At 38.7% G+C, this 17,637-nt stretch overlaps 1 protein-coding gene across 1 annotated transcript; it reads right to left on the bottom strand.

The window, feature by feature from the left end:
• Positions 1 to 81: 81 nt before the first annotated feature.
• ganabb (glucosidase II alpha subunit b) lies at positions 82 to 17,631 on the bottom strand. The gene is made up of 24 exons (XM_053631076.1): positions 17,569 to 17,631; positions 15,907 to 16,008; positions 15,636 to 15,744; positions 15,363 to 15,490; positions 15,085 to 15,264; positions 14,182 to 14,254; positions 13,778 to 13,865; positions 13,397 to 13,493; positions 11,649 to 11,829; positions 10,783 to 10,936; positions 10,211 to 10,446; positions 9,570 to 9,696; positions 9,367 to 9,446; positions 6,841 to 6,981; positions 6,576 to 6,672; positions 6,375 to 6,476; positions 4,946 to 5,189; positions 4,744 to 4,808; positions 2,586 to 2,662; positions 2,344 to 2,418; positions 2,140 to 2,253; positions 1,897 to 2,009; positions 1,673 to 1,773; positions 82 to 1,410 (listed from the first exon to the last, which is right to left on the bottom strand). The coding sequence occupies exons 1-24, from the start codon at positions 17,589 to 17,591 to the stop codon at positions 1,304 to 1,306; spliced, it is 2,814 nt and encodes a 937-aa protein (XP_053487051.1). The 5' UTR covers positions 17,592 to 17,631; the 3' UTR covers positions 82 to 1,303.
• Between the last annotated feature and the right edge of the window lie 6 nt (positions 17,632 to 17,637).

Below are 17,637 nucleotides of genomic sequence, written 5' to 3'. Positions count from 1 at the left end.
CATTTCAAAGGAAAAAAAGGAGTGTTTAAGAATCTAATATTTTTTTAGTCAATAAAGCTCCATCACTTGCGCAGAAACTTAACCACAGAGTTACCATTGGCCTTACTGTGATATAATCAATACAAACTTTTATGGAAGCTTACATGCTATTAATGATTAATTGTGCTTAATTTAATATACATTGTGTTAGATCCTCATGTCACTGTGAACGCATATTCCAAAAATAAGGACAACACGCCCACATCTTTGGGAACATTATGTTTTTATTACTGACTTGCCTGATTAAATCGTTACAGCCTGTAAAAATTACCAAGACAAACATACCACATTTTTTTTTTTTTTTTTTTTTTTAGATCTTCTGTAAGGTTTCATGACACTACATACTCGTGAAGGGAAAAAAGAGCTGTGTGGTCCTCACTAGAGCAACCAAGGAACATTTTTAATATATTCATATCAGCAAACATGGCAGGAATGTACAAGGAAAAAGAAAAGTCAGCTAAGATTGCACATGATGTAACTAATTTGAAAGATGCTGTCAGCATCTCCTCAGTAATGATATCCTTCACATTATCATTACATAGCCAACATTGTTGCATTAATTGTCAACCTAGGGTCAATATTTGTTTTGCTCAAAATGTCTAATCACCCTCAGAAGTATTCAAGTGCTCTGTTTAAAAAAAAAAAAAATCCAGAAAAGTCAATAACAAAAACATTAAAGAAACTGGAAACACTTCCACCAAGTCAGTGGTTTAATTCCCCTAAACGTATTCCAGGTTTGGAGGTCTAGCATGTACTACACACTCTTTAACCATCAAGCTACTATAAAATCAATGAAAACTGCCCAAAAAAACCAACCAACCAACCAACCAAACAAACGTCCTATTTTAAATTGAATTGAAATTAATTGGAATAAGTCAAGTGCATGAAACATGCTCTCCATTCCTTTTAAATTACAGGCATATGAGAACAGGCTGACTACATCATTTACTACAGAAAAACAGTTTGAAAAAAGTTACTTAATTTTTGGACATCAGGCTTACAAAACTTAAAACCTGAAATATCTACCATTTCACTCCTATTTAGCCCCCAAACTAATCTGAAACACCCTCCTACTGAATCACAATTCACCCTTTTACCTGATTGTGTGCGTGTGAGAACACAGTGTATGAGTTAATGATTGTAAAAAAATTTTTTGTATTTTTCTGAGTAGTCTTGTATTTCTTGGTCAAGTTCGCTTGGTCGCTTGGATTAAGTGCTTGGATCAAACACTCATTGCTCCAGGCTCTTGTTCTTCTCGAGTGCATTACTGTAGCAGAATGGTCCAGTCTGCTGCAGCGCTCATGCCTGGTTTGCGCAGGGTTAACATTGACATGGAGGCATCAAACTCAAACTCCACATCAGTGTTTCGGCCTGTTGGAAAGAATGAGGAGAAAATCAGTGAAACTTGTATTCTACTATTAGAGCTGTTAATTTAAACATTACATGCACCCATGTGTGCATATGAGTAGGGTTCTTTGATTCAATAGTTTAAAAAGAATAATTGCATAAATATTAATTATCAGAGGAAAAAAGCAAACTCAATGAATACAAGTTTTTTATTATTATTTTATATGTGTAGAACTTTAGGCATAAGATAAAGGTAAATGAACTAAGCACATCAAAAAAGACATACCATCCATTTGAAGAGTAACCTTGTTAGGCTTACTGGCTCCCAATATGAAAATCTTTTCAATCCAAGATTTAGTATTGAACTTGCAATCCAGACACAAGTTCCTGAAAAGACAAAATATTCCTGAGTGAACCCCCATCAACATCAGGTGTGAACAGCATGTCAACAGCACTATTTAGGCAAAGAAAATATCAGTAAGAGCAAAACAAGAATTGTGTATGGCATACTCAGATGTCAGGGCATTGTTGGAAAACGTTAGGCTCCGGTGAACAAATTCTTTCTTTGCTTGGAAATCAAAGGTGTGGCCGTCGTCTATGTAGAGCTTCCCTTCAGCAACTCTCTGAGAAAAGAAAGGCAGGATTTATTCTGTATTTAGTTAGAAGAAAATGTCTGTAAAACTAAAATCTGATAATTTATGTTGAAGGAGGAGGACTATATAAAGACTGTACCACAATAAAAAGGTACGCTACCTGTGGACCAAGGGCCACATACAAGGTGTAGGGGTCATTCTCCATGCACGCAGATGACCTACGAACTCGGACCTTTCTAGGAATGATGGAGCCGCCACGCTGGAAGACCGGGATCTGCGCCAAGCAGAAGCACAGATGGCATGGAATCAAACATTCGTTAACAATAAAACTATTTATTCTTTTTGAATATGAAGATATGCATACAGAGCTCATGGTGACTGGAATGTAGAGGGATTGAGCACCACTGTGTTTCTGGAATGTGTGGACATCATACCAAACCTAAAAGGGAACAAAAATCAGGTAATATAAGTACTGTAAGAGGGAGAGGAATCTAAATTTAAAAAATGCGTGACATATTTTCAGACCAGGCCTGGTCAAAGGATAACTAACACTAACCACTGGCAGTCTGTTATCTTAAAGGATTTAGCACTTAAAAATCGGCATACCTCCCCAGATCCAGGCAGGTAGGCTGTGACTCCTCGTGCACCCTCCTCAGTGACAGGGTGGACCAGCAAATCTCGACCTGAATCAGAGAAATACATTCATTACGCTACACCGTAGTGAACTGTTCAGAAATATCCTGCAGTGAAGAATTTGTTCTTACTGATTCCCTTGTTAACACTAAAGAGTAAATAAAAAAAGAAGATACATACACACACACACACACACACACACACACATATATACACACACATATATATACACACACACACACACATATATACACACACACACACACACACACACACACACACACATATACACACACACATATATACATACAGTATCTCACAAAAGTGAGTACACCCCTCACATTTTTGTAAATATTTGATTATATCTTTTAATGTGACAACACTGAAGAAACGACACTTTGCTACAATGTAAAGTAGTGAGTGTACAGCTTGTATAACAGTGTAAATTTACTGTCCCCTCAAAATAACTCAACACACAGCCATTAATGTCTAAACCACTGGCAACAAAAGTGAGTACACCCCTAAGTGAAAATGTCCAAATTGGGCCCAAACTGTCAATATTTTGTGTGGCCACCATTATTTTCCAGCACTGCCTTAACCCTCTTGGGCATGGAGTTCACCAGAGCTTCACAGGTTGCCACTGGAGTCCTCTTCCACTCCTCCATGACGACATCACGGAGTTGGTGGATGTTAGAGACCTTGTGCTCCTCCACCTTCCATTTGAGGATGCCCCACAGATGCTCAATAGGGTTTAAACCATCACCTTCACCCTCAGCTTCTTTAGCAAGGCAGTGGTCGTCTTGGAGGAGCGTTTGGGGTTGTTATCATGCTGGAATACTGGCCTGCGGCCAAGTCACCGAAGGGAGGGGATCATGCTCTGCTTCATTATGTCACAGTACATGTTGGCATTCATGGTTCCCTCAATGAACTGTAGCTCCCCAGTGCTGGCAGCACTCATGCAGCCCCAGACCATGACACTCCCACCACCATGCTTGACTGTAGGCAAGACACACTTGTCTTTGTACTCCTCACCTGGTTGCCGCCAAACACGCTTGACACCATCTGAACCAAATAAGATTATCTTGGTCTCATAATCCATGTCCTTAGTTTACTTGTCTTCAGCAAACTGTATGCCAGCTTTCTTGTGCATCATCTTTGGAAGAGGCTTCCTTCTGGGACGACAGCCATGCAGACCAATTTGATGCAGTGTGCGGCGTATGGTCTGAGCACTGACAGGCTGACCCCCCACCCCTTCAACCTCTGCAGCAATACTGGCAGCACTCATACGGCTATTCATTGAGGGAACCATGAATCCCAACATGTACTGTGACATACTGAAGCAGAGCATGATCAGTATGCAGTATTCCAACATGATAACGACCCCAAACACACCTCCAAGATGACCACTGCCTTGCTAAAGAAGCTGAGGGTGAAGGTGATGGACTGGCCAAGCATGTCTCCAGGCCTAAACCCTATTGAGCATCTGTGGGGCATCCTCAAACAGATGGTGGAGGAGCACAAGGTCTCTAACATCCACCAGCTCCGTGATGTCATCATGGAAGAGTGGAAGAGGACTCCAGTGGCAACCTGTGAAGCTCTGGTGAACTCCATGCCCAAGAGCGTTAAGGCAGTGCTGGAAAATAATGGTGGCCACACAAAATATTGACAGTTTGGGCCCAATTTGGACATTTTCACTTAGGGGTGTACTCACTTTTGTTGCAGGTGGTTTAGACATTAATGGCTGTGTGTTGAGTTATTTTGAGGGGACCGTAAATTTACACTGTTACACAAGCTGTACACTCATTACTTTGCATTGTAGCAAAGTGTCGTTTCTTCAGTGCCATCACATTACAAGATATAATCAAATATTTACAAAAATGTGAGGGGTGTACTCACTTTTGTGAGATACTGTGTGTGTGTGTGTATATTATATATATATATATATATATATATATATATATATATATATATATATATATATATATATATATATATATATATACATATATATACACACACACACACACACACACACACACATATATACACACACATATACATACATACATACATATATACATACATATATATGCACACTTATGTAACTTATATGCTTGTTTGAATCACTCACCAATCAGAAATTCATCATCAATGGTGAAAGTAGCTGCATCTTTAGGATACTCAACCCACAGAGGCCTAACACAGAAGAGGAAGGAATAAAATAAATGGCAAACTGTAAGAACAGAGCAAAAGGCCTGTTCTTACCACCCAATGTTTATTTTCATATAAAAGGATGAGTGAGTGTGTGAGTGAGGTAAGAATTTTCCACTGACCTCATGACAGGCTGGCCGGTCCTGTATGCATGATAGAACTGCTCGTACCAGTAGGGCAGGAGGGCATAGCGCTGGCGGACAACTTCCCGGATGAGAGCAGCATTCTCCGGGCCAAACAGCCAAGGCTCACGCCTGGGGGTGTCCAGGTGGGCGTGTGCACGGAAGAAGGGCTGGTAGGCGCCAGTCTGGTACCAACGCACCAGCAGCTCAGTACTGGGGGTCTTAAAGAAGCCACCAACATCAGCTATGGAAGAAGAGAAATGAGAAAATGTAACTAGGACATTTCTTATATGAACAGCTTAACTATTACAGAGTCAGAAGTTCAACATATTATTTTAAACACTGCTGCCAGGTCTATGGTCTTCCTGTAGGATTGGGCTTCTGAGGTGCTGCCTTGGGTTTATTTTTGTTCTGTCCGCTGGCTGGAGGTTGAGTGGTTTAGCATCCTTTAACTGTATCCATGTTTTGGAATAGGTAAGCTGAGGTTTTTATGCAAATAGTAAAACACACAGTCTAATATTTATGTATATGGGTAGATGAGAAACTTGAACAAACGGCTTAGAAAAATTGTGCTTTTAACACTATCAATTCATGATACTATTACAGAAGCACCAACACTGCTAACTAGAAATCTTAGCAGACCGAGAGTAAAAACATAATTTTGTCACAAAAAAACAAAAACAAAACGTAGCGCATGTCGGTGGATAGGATGGCACCATGATAACAGCATAAAATGATAAAACATGTATTGGTTGAACTGATATTTAAGCGTCATTGTCTGCAATTCATAAGCAATTAGCTGAGTGGTTGAGCTTATTTTATACAACTGTTTCAAAACAAAAACGTAATAAAAGTAGATAAACATATAATACAAGTATGCTAACTTTTATATAAAAAAAAAAAAAAAAAAAAAAAAATCTTCACACTTTTATTACGGACATGAAAAGAAAGCTCAATACATTAAAAAGAAAAGTATGAAGTACCCCTATATGACAGAAACAGAAATAAAAGTATTAAATGGTGACACACGGCATATTTTACCCTGCACTTTTATTTTTGAACAAACTATCAACACAGAACTTCAAAATACTCTCCCTTTGGTTTTCAAGCAAACTTTGCAAATTCATAGGTCAAAGTTACCTAGATGAATGTACCTGCATTACTTTTCCCACATCCTTTCCCCTTATGTAAACTGGTATTTTCCCAAGGTGATTTTTTTTTTTTTCCATAATGAAACGTCCAATTTTGATCTTTGGCATTGGGCAGGTTTCATGGACTTGGCCATAGCACTGGTTTCTTCATGTACAACCCAAAATTATGAATAAAATATATGATTGAAACTATATTTGTATTGAAAGCAGTGTGAGATAACCTAGATATTAACTTTTCTAGCTTTTTTACAGGTATTATGAAATCGCTATAAACTGACCTCCACAGAACGAGATGCCCACCAGCCCCAGGCTCAGACACATTGGGATAGAGATCTTCAGGTGGTCCCACTCAGCTGCATTATCTCCAGTCCACACAGCGCCTGTACATGTGCATAAATGAAAACGTGCACCATGTGTCACTTCACTGTTAGAAAATACTTTTCTCCCAGTACGTAAAGGAGGGTGTTCTCAGTACTAACCATATCTCTGTGAGCCAGCGAAGAAGGCTCTAGTGAGAACAAATGGCCGCTCTGTTCCCCCAGACCTCTGGATCAGACCTTCAAATGTGGCCCTTTGCTACCCAGGACAGAAACAATGAGTTGAGGATTTGTGCCAAATATGTGATGGCAGATTCATTGTTTAGAGAATTATGGATATTTATTCTAAAAGAACAAGACACACACAAAAAAAAATAAATATAAACCCACTACATTAGCAAATAAACTGAGATGAACTCTAGCTCACCACGTAGAGGCCGTAGAGGTTGTGGAGGTCTCTGTGTTCCCAGTTGCCATGTACTGCGTCTTTGTACATGGTGACCTCTGGGCCATTGAACACGGACGGCTCATTCATATCGTTCCAAGTGTACAAGTTCTTCATCGAACCCTAAAGTTTGAGCAAAGAAGACGACTATTAACTATAACTTTTGCTGGTTTTCTCTAGACAAGGGTGAATTTTAATTTATTATTAATGTTGGGGTTTTTTTTAAATTTATTTATGTTTGCCACATTGCAGCTATACTGCTCTATAAATTGTGTCCCAAAAGACTCCATACATAGGGGAAATTAATACTTTTTAGCAAAATATCTTCCAAAATGTCATACTTAGTTTATATATATTTTTTCCAGATAGCCTTTAAGAGCGCCTTTGACAAAAGAACGTATTGAAATTCTCATGACTGGATCAGGAAGCTGTCGCAAAGTTGCAATGTACTTTAACAGGAAACCTGGCTAACACATCACACACTGTTGTCAAACTTATTAACAAATTCAAACAGACTGGAAGCGTTGCGGACCAACCGAGAAGTGGACATCCACAAACATCCACTGACGAAGGCACAACCGACCGTGGTGCTGGAATACATAGTCCCCTATATATGGAGAATTTTGGACCACCCTGTATATATAAAATCTGGACTAGACCTCTAGTGAAAATGTCAAAGACAACTATGTAAAACTTTACAAAGAAAACATAAATTAAAAAGAAAATCAAAAGTGGAATCCATCCTCTGGTTGATGCCTAATAATAGAATTGAACAATCACAAGACCTGGACACCGATTACTGTTGCTACATAGGTCACCATTCTGAAAATCGGAGGTTGCAGCCATCACAAGATGCACTACCTTATTTTTGTGAGATTAAAGGTAGAAGTTGGCATTAACATCTAAACATAAACCTAATAATAAGGAATAAAACAAAAGGGGGAAGCTTGTTAAATGGAAATAAATAATCCATGACATACATACATATACATACAGTATCTCACAAAAGTGAGTAAACCCCTCACATTTTTGTAAATATTTGATTATATCTTTTCATGTGACTGAAGAAATGACACTTTGCTACAATGTAAAAGTAGTGAGTGTACAGCTTGTGTAACAGTGTAAATTTGTGTACTCACATTTGTTGCCAGCGGTTTAGACATTAATGGCTGTGTGTTGAGTTATTTTGAGGGGACAACAAATTTACACTGTTATACAAGCTGTACACTCACTACTTTACATTGTAGCAAGTGTCATTTCCTCAGTGTTGTCACATGAAAAGATAATCAAATATTTAGGGGTGTACTCACTTTTGTGAGATACTGTATATACACATACACTAATCATTATTTTATATATATATATATATATATATATATATATATATATATATATATATATATATATATATATGCGCACACACACACATACATATATACATACACACACAAAAATTCACTGTATTTTTTAATCTGTTTAGTTACACTTAATCTTGTGGAACATCTGAAAAAGTAGTTCCTTCACTTACATTATAGCAGCTATAAAACACTCGTTCCCTCACCAGCTCTCCCTTTTATTAATGAAAATAATAAAAAAATTAAAATCCAGTGTGTCCAGTTACTATGGTACAGCAACCCACTTGCTGTGTCGAAAAACAGCTTCATCTGTTGGAAAGTGCTGTCACCATATCCACAATCAAAATCAGTGTGTGTGGAGCGTCTGCCATACAAGTCCCTGTGCAAGTTGTTACTATAGAAACAATAACGGATCAGAACGAACACATTAATATAAACCTGTGGTTTGAATTACAGTCGGAACTACTGTCAAAGCTGCTGTTACAGAGAATTAATCAAACCCTTCTGACCGATCAGAAATAGCACTTAGGTATACATTACTTTAAACAACACATGTCAGCAAAACAGAAAAGAAATGCTGCTGCATAACAGCTTGAGCGGTTTAATTTTTTGTTAGCCAATTTATTTCGTCTACTGGAGGAAATTACTGCTCAGGTAATGTAGGAAAAGCAGCATTAAAAGGTTAGTCATGGACCTTATACACATTTGTTTAGTCAAAACAAGTAAGCAAATGTTTAGTAGGCTGGCTAACTTCAGGCAAGTTTGTTTTGTTATGGCTGCAGTTGTTTAAGGGGTATTTATTTTTATATACCCAGCTTATTTAGGTAGTGTATTTAAATGAAATGCCATACTTCTGAGCTGTCTTTAGTCATAGACTAATCCAAACTTTTACTTTTTCTCTTTTTAATTAATCTTTCATTCATTTAATTAGTCTTACTTTGATCGGGTGTTGGCTCAGGCATGTTTTTGGCTACGTCTGGAACAAACAGTAATATGCCTTCTAACGTGCTAAAACCTTGTACAGATGGTGGGCCGCAGCAAACAGAAAGTAATGGGTGGAAGAAAATGACAGGGCTTGGGACTAGTATAGAGGACTGTGTTTGATACGTCCATGCCAGTTTAAATGTGATGTACTGCAAAAAAATTGTCTTACCTCATACTGATCAAATGCAAACATACTGGCCCACCAGGCTCTCATCTCTGGTCTAGTGAAGTCTGGATAACCAGAGTTTCCTGTATGTGAGAAAGAAAGGAAGAGCAACTTTGAGCTACACAATAATGTGAATCAGATCATTCACAATATTCATTAATAAAGACATATGTATACATATTATTGTCTGCAGACATCACTCTGACCTGGCCAGCACCACCCCTCGTAGTCTCTGCCATCTTTGTTTTTGACGTAGAAGTTTTTGGCAGTTAGCTCGTTATGGATCTTGTAGCCACTGTCCACTTTAATATGAGGGTCTACAATGGCCACCATCTGGCAAGGACAGGATTTCAGGGGATTCAGATTCTTCACATTTCTAAAATTCTACAGTTTACCTTTTTGGAAGACATGCCTGCTCAGCACATTTATGCCATACTTTATTCTGATGCTACTTCTGTTGTTCTGCACAGTTAGACCTCAATTTCATAAGTCTTGAATATCAGGTTTATAACTTGATAAATATCAGCAACATACAAATGTGGGTGTAAGTGTACCCAAGAGCCATTTAAAACTGAAGACTAAGACTGAAATTAAAAATCACTCAAACCATATGCATCATTCTTTAATTGATATGTAAACATATATTCTCAACATAATGAATTAAGTCTTGCACATTGTAATTAATCATGATTATTAAAGTACTGTATTTAAAAATAATAATAAAAAAATGATCTCTTATTTACTGTACTGTGTGTTTTTTTTAATCATGGCAAGAGCTTTTTGTAAAGTAAATTTTTTACTTGTTAAACTTTATTAAGTAGGCAACATGTGCTATGCTCAGACTGACCATGCGTCTCTTGTCCATGATGTTCTGCAGCATCTCTTTGGGCTGTGGGAACTTGTGAGGGTCCCAGGTGAAGTAGCGCTTGCCATCTGTGTGCTCGATGTCCAGCCAGATGTAGTCATATGGGATGTCATGTTCGTCAAAGCCTTGGTCCACTGCCTTCACATCATCCTGGTCATTGTAGTTCCAGCGACACTGATGGTAGGCCAGCGCAGACAGAGGAGGGAAGGCCTGGGTGCCTGGTGTATGTGTGTATAGAAATGAAAGAAAGGCAGGAAAACTAAAGTTAAAACGTTAAGTAACCAGTGGCCGTTGATATGCAAAGATTTAAAATATGAATGTTTGCACACTAAGTACAGATTCTGAATGATCTGTTTCTATGGCCCTTAAACATGGTACTATGTGGGGGAAAAAATATCCCAAAATACATGGCATGTTTTGGTTTACATTCTGCAGTTGGGTTGAAAGAGCCCCAAGATGCATTTAATTATAGTTATTAAGATTAATGTAGTGACTTGGCATCAACGTACAGAGCAGAGGGCCTAAAAGCTTTACAGAATGGACAGCATGTGTACCTGTAAGTGAGGCATATTGTGTGAATACATCAGATGGTTTTGGTCCAAGCATGATAAATACGTCGATGATGCCACTCTCAGAGATCCAGCGAACATCAGTCTGAGGAGTCTCACTGGAGCCCTGAACAAAGTCTAGCATCTTCCCAAACACAGTCTGCAACAAAGAGCAGGAGAAACAGCAAGTTTGTTAGAGAGTGAATTAGCAAAACTGAAAAGTAACACTACAAATAACAAATAAAAATAGAGACATCCAAAAATTGTCAGTGATTGTTTTTATTTAGCCTCTAGAGGCTGCTCTCGTACTGTATAATGACAGCAGACATTTCTGAGCCGCTTACACAATGCAACCGGGGAAAACTATCAGTGAGCAATTGGTTATCGTGCAGATTAATCAGTCGATTGATTGCTCTACAATGTATTGTACAATATTAAGACTACATCACAGGACAAGTCTGTGTCTGCCTCCTTTCATACTGTGCATAAAATGAGAAGTGAAACGAGATCACTGAGGCTGAATTCAGAAATAAACTCTCAGAATCCAATATCCTGGATCTCCTAACATCATCTTCTGCATGTTTGGCCTTCAATCAGACGCTGCACTCACATCCAATTGACAAATGCTCAGTGAAAAACTATAAAAGTATGTTAGCTATTTCAAATTATTAACTAAAATGAATGGGAAACAATCAAATTTGAGGTGGTAATAGAATCACACCACTCACTGATCATTTTCCCCATGTCATGCTTTATTTCTTACATAATGTATTTGATATCACAAACTTTGCAATTTTCTGATGAGTCACAGTGCACAGACTAGCATTATGTTTATGCTCTATAACTCAAAAATACAAAATAACACTCCCTACTTTGCCAGCAGTGTTGGAGCTGATGTCCACCCAGGTCTCAGCAGCATTTAACCAGAAGATGCCCATGGTCCTCTGAGCATTATGGGCCAGCATGACTGGCACTGATCCATATAAGGCCATGGGGTTATAGAGCTCATACTGGAACACATCCAGATTGTACAACCTGTATGGGTCTCCCCCACTGCAGCAATGAAACAAAGCAAAATCATACGTATGCAGAGGAAAAAAAAACTTAATATTCACAACATTCACTGTTGAAAACTTTAATGGCAAACCGTCTGACTATCAAAATAATAAATACAAAGTACAGTGCTGTAAAAGTATTTTGTATTGATTTCTTCTGGTTTTGTATATCTCTCATACCAAATTGTTTCAGGAGATAAAACAAAGGCAACCAAGGGGAAACAGAGTTTTTAAATGATAATGTTATTTATTGGAGGGGAGGGAAAAAAAAGGGGGGTATCCAATACCAACTGGGCCTGTGTAAAAATGTATTTGCCCCCGTAGTTCTCAAATCCTCAAATCTATGAAACTGCATTCGCAATGGGGTTCAGCTGGACCTGACACAACCAGGCCTGATTACTGCAAACCCTGTTCAATCAAATCAACATTTAAATAGAACTTTTTCAACAGCATGAAGCTGGTTAAAAGGTCTTATCCAGTAACACACTGACAAAGTTGAAAGAAATTTCAGAAATGATGAGGAAGGTGACTGAAATAAATCAGTCTGGGAAGGGTTACAAAGCTATTCAAAGGCTCTGGGACTCCAAAGAACCACAGTGAGAGCCATTATCTCCAAATGGAAAAACTTGGCACAGTAATGAACCTTTCCAAAAGTAGCCAACCTTCCAAAATTCCTCCAGGAGCACAGCAACTACTCATCCAGCAAGTCACAAAAGAGCCAAGAACAACAAAGAACCTACAGTTCTTGCATCAATAAAGGGCACTGTTCATAACTCCACTATCAGAAAGACAATGGGCAAAAATGGAATCTATGGAAGAGTGGTGAGGTGAAAACCACTGCTAAACCAGAAGAACATTAAGGCTCATCTGAATTTTGCCAAAACACACCCTGATGATCCTAAAACCTTTTGGGAGAATGTTCTGTGGACTGATGAGTCAAAAGTGGAACTGTTTGGAAGACAGGTGTCCCGTTACATCTGGTGTAAACCAAACACAGAATTCCACATATAGAAAATCATACTTATGGTCAAGCATGGTGGTGGAAGTGTGATGCTGTGGGGATGCTTTGCTGCTTCAGGGCCTGGGCAAATTGCAATACTTGAGGGAAACATTAATTCTGCTTTCTACCATAAAATCCTAAAGGAGAGTGTCCGGTCTTCAGTCCGTAAGCTGAAACACAAGCGCAGCTGGATTACGCAGCAAAACAATGATCCAAAGCATAGGAGTAAATCCAAGACCTAGATTGATCTCCAGTTATCAGAACTGCTTGCAGTGATTGTTGCTAAAGGTGGCACAACCAGATTTTAAGTTTAAGGGGGCAATTAGTTTTTCACATTGGTGATCGGTGTTGGATAACTTTTTTGCTGCAATAAAATAAAATAATAAATAAAAACTGCATTGTATGTTTACTCAGCTTGCCTTTGTTTTTATGTTGTATTTCATTTGGACATGTAAAATTATTAATACGAGATGTACACAAACAGAAGAAATCAGGAAATACTTTTTCACAGTACTGTATAAAATGAAACTATACAGCAATCCAGCAGCTCTTTATGTGTACTCACCCTGTGGTTTTGAGTTTAAGGTTGTCCGCGTGCTCTGGTATGCCATATACATGTTCTACTCCAGGCAAGGAGAAGTCTAAACTAATCGACGTTGGCCCTGCGGAAGGGAGAGGTTACTATCCAAACTGTAGTGCTTGTAAACAAAGGTGTTCTGCACAATTAAGATATCTGGCCATGTTCAGAAAAGTGAACTCTCTTCTAATTACATCTCAGACAATTCTAATTAAATCTAACCTCAGTCCATGAGCAGTACACTGCTGGGAAAACTGAAAAGCCTGATTATTAAAGTTCTGCATACAAAAAAATGGATCTTATTTCCTGTATTGTGTGTGTGGTTTTTTTTTTTTAAAAACATGACTACATCATACTGAGCTCACACACCATTGGGTTTACTGTCCGTGTGAGACTTAAACGTCTCCTCCCACAAACCATCATCTTTTTCTTCTTTATCTTTCCCTCCGTCTTCTGCCTGTGGCACAAAGACACAAAGAAATGGCTCTGGTTAGGGTGGGCCATATGGAAAATATACCACAATACTTTTGCTGAGGTCGTGCTATCAAAGCACCTACAAGGGCCACTACAGTTTCAAAGCTTTTCTTGTTCGGCAAACTAATTAAAAAATTAATTAAGTATTTTACTGGTGTAAAAAAAAAAAAAAAGCTTTATGTCCAGTGAGTAAAACAGGGTTATAAAAACAATGAGCAATGACGATAATGATGATAAAGTGTATTGTGACAGAACACAAAACTAAACAGGTAATTTCTCTCTCTCCTCGCACACAGCACCTTTTCTTCAGTGTCCTGCTCCTCAGCTCCATCAACATTCTCTTTCACTTCTGCACTCTCTGGGTCTGCCTGACTGTGATGCATGCACGCCCACACACACACACACGCACCCGCACACAGAGAGAAGGATAAAGTCACAAGGGTAAAGTTGAGAATGAATAATTCAGACTAAATATTATATTAACTGAATAATTCAGTTCTGTAGATAAGTTTCCAAACAGAAAGCAGTCTATGGATATGTTTCTTTCCTCAGCACTGTACTACACGCCACAGTCGTTTTGTAGACGCAGTTTCCATTCTGAGAAACACTGAACAATGCTCAGTGCACAGACAGCTTTCTTTATATGCAGTCACAGGAAGCTCACAGCACGCATTCCTCTTTGCATTTATAGCCACCTAACGTTCTTTTAAAGGTCAAGAACACAGGCAAGAAAATATAAGTGCTCCGATTATTTTAAGTTCAGCATTAATGTCTAAAACAAATTTGTCCAAATAAAAAAGTGGGGAAAAAATCATTAGGAACAATAAGGACTGTTGGATACAAGAAAATATACTTTCTTCCCTTCTATGATAGAGACATATCTCAGAAGACTTTGAAGCTGAAGGTAGTTCTGCCAAGTATTGACCCCAAGGGTGACTTCTTATGCAACAGACAAATGTCTGCTTTATTTTTTAAATTAACTTGTACAACTATAAGACAGATGTTAGATACATCAAATCAAACTGTTTACACCATGTTCTCCAACCCACACACACACACTGCTAAGAGAACACAATTAACAAGTGTAACCTGATCTGATCACCCACATCTAAAGACCTTAGAGAGAAGGACCAGACACGAGTGGTTCAACCAAACCTCTGAGGAGATGCAAGAACAGAAGAGAGGCCAGATGGGAGACTCACGTGTCTTTCCGCAGCCTCAGGTGCTCAAAAGCGAGCAGACCGCGGGAGTTAAGCGACAGCAGCACTTCAGGCCCCTCCATGATATCCAGCCTGAAGGGGCGAGCGCTAACTATCAGCCTCTGGCTCTCCGACCCCAGAGACAAAACCACACCGTTATCATCCTTAGACAGCACTGAGAGACTAAACCGGACAGAAGCACACATACATAAGGCATCAGGCTGCAAACAAATTAAGTATAATGCATTTCAGAGTTATCTGCAATGTTCGATGACACTCACGGCTCAGTGGGTGGCTCCCCTACCAGCACATCAGGCACCTCGAATCGAGGCTTCAGGGGTTTAAGCTCATTTATTTTTACACGAGTGATGTTCCCCTGCAGCCTATAGAGCTCCAACAGCAAGTGCACCTGCCATCAGGGACAGTTACAGAGGCACAGTTTTAAAAAAAAACAAAAAAAACATTTTTTAACTGCTGGGAAAACACCATACTGGTTGAATTTACATCAGAAAATCTTTGATAGAAAGGTTGATAGAATTTATTTCAATATTTACCTTGTTGTTGTCGTTGATGAGTTGTAGAGTGAGTCTGGAGTCACTGAGCTCCAGAGTGTCCAGTAAGGCTCGGTATGGAGACTGACCGGGCTTCATGGCCCTCTGACGCCTGGGGACAGACAACATGAAGCTTCAAATGATGTTTTGAAATACACAGCATGTATGGATGTGGTGTTTCGACATAAAATACACAGACAGTCAACTTCAGTGCATAAAGTACATAGAATTTAGATTTGAAAACCAGTTAACATCACCAGCAGCCGTCACTTACTTGCAGAAGGCACTCTGATCGCAGGTTTTGAAATTTCCCCGGTCCACAGCACAGGCGCTGCCTAAAAGCAACGAGATGCAGATCCCGAACAGCAGCCCCATTCTGAACAAGGAGAAAGAGAAGGAAAACATACCATCATTCATATATACAGATTCAACTAAATGAAAAACGGCTTTTCAAGCACAAATCTGTGGTCAAGGGAGACATAAATGCTGTTGCAAAAAAAAAAAAAAAAAAAGAACCACAAAAAAAAAGTTGTATTCGTTAATCATGCTCTATTTGTTTAAGGACTTACACAGCGGCTGTAACTAGGGCTGGGCGGTTTGAGTAATATCTCAATATTGTGATAAATGACCTCACAACATAGTTTAGTAGATATTACAATATTTTTCATAACATTTTTAAAATATGAATAATTACAGACTAATTGGAAGCAATGGTATGGATTTGATGTTCAATTTGTTACTGAAGCTTTACATAATTAGTCAAGATTCTTTTCAGGATTAATTTATTTTTGTGGACATTTTTGTAGACTCTGTTTTCCAACAGGTTTTTAAACGCAACACTACTGTTTTGCTAGAAGTTTCTAAGCAAACCTATATAACGTGATATGTATGGAGTATCGTAGAAATCACCCCAGGTGTGACTGATATTTTTATTATCCTCAATTAAGCAGATGATATATTTCTTATTTTCCAGTCCTTGGGGGGGAATTCAGAAAAGATTTCATCCTTCAGTTAGGTAAAATAAGGAAGTAGGTATGGAGTATTTGTTTTCTATAAATTCAGTACTGTATTTGTACAATGCTATTGGGGGTTTTTCCCCCCTTTTCAAAAAACTCAAATAATTGAAATAATGCTAAATATATGTCTATTTAAAAGGTAACATGCTACATATGAAACGCTATCCTTCATTTAAACTCTTCTCAATCAAAATGCATACTTCACAAGTTTTCAAGTTCAAGCACCATTCTGTAAACCCAAGGAATGAGAAGGAACTTTTTAAACATATGCCAAATATTATATACATACAGACCTATGTGGAAAAGAAGACACTAAAATACATCTCAGTAGTACTTTCGGTTGAAACGGGGGGGGAAACAGTGATTAGTCAGAGATGACTGCAAACGCACAAAAACAAAAGGAGCCAAAGACATAAACGTCCAAATGGTACTTCAACTGTTGGAAGCAGGTGCGTCTGCTGTTAAAAGGACAGGGATGCTGAACTGAAGAAAACTGCTTTAACTAGATCCTCACATTCATTTTAGATCAATTCAGTCGGCCATCTTCCGATGCTAGCTAGTAACAGAAATCATTACAGATAATGCTATGCAAGACGCCAGTGGCACAGGACGCGTGAACAACTTGTTTAAAAACAAATGTATACAAATATGCCTAATATAAAACAGCTCCGTCAATAACCATAAAGACGGGCCAAGGCACAAGTATTATTTAGCACGGTCGCTAGCTAGCTAATTCAAACACTATCAAATCCAAAGCCACGCATTCATCCGGCTTCCTCATGTATAGTACCTGCATGAATTTTCAGCGTTTTCACATCACGAATGAATGAACACGACGTGGTGTCGGCGCGCATGCAGAAAACACAAACGGACAGCACAAATGAAAGCAAATAATACAGGATGATAAATATTTAATCTACCTTTCACTGAAGGCAGCCGCCATCTTGGTTTGACTGGATTAATCCCGCCCACTGGCGATCAAATCGTGA

The sequence above is a fragment of the Ictalurus furcatus genome, chromosome 8 (genome assembly GCF_023375685.1).
Source record: "Ictalurus furcatus strain D&B chromosome 8, Billie_1.0, whole genome shotgun sequence".
Classification (NCBI taxonomy): Eukaryota; Metazoa; Chordata; class Actinopteri; order Siluriformes; family Ictaluridae; genus Ictalurus; species Ictalurus furcatus.
Note: the sequence above shows the minus strand (reverse complement) of the source record. Positions and strands in the feature narration are given on the sequence as shown.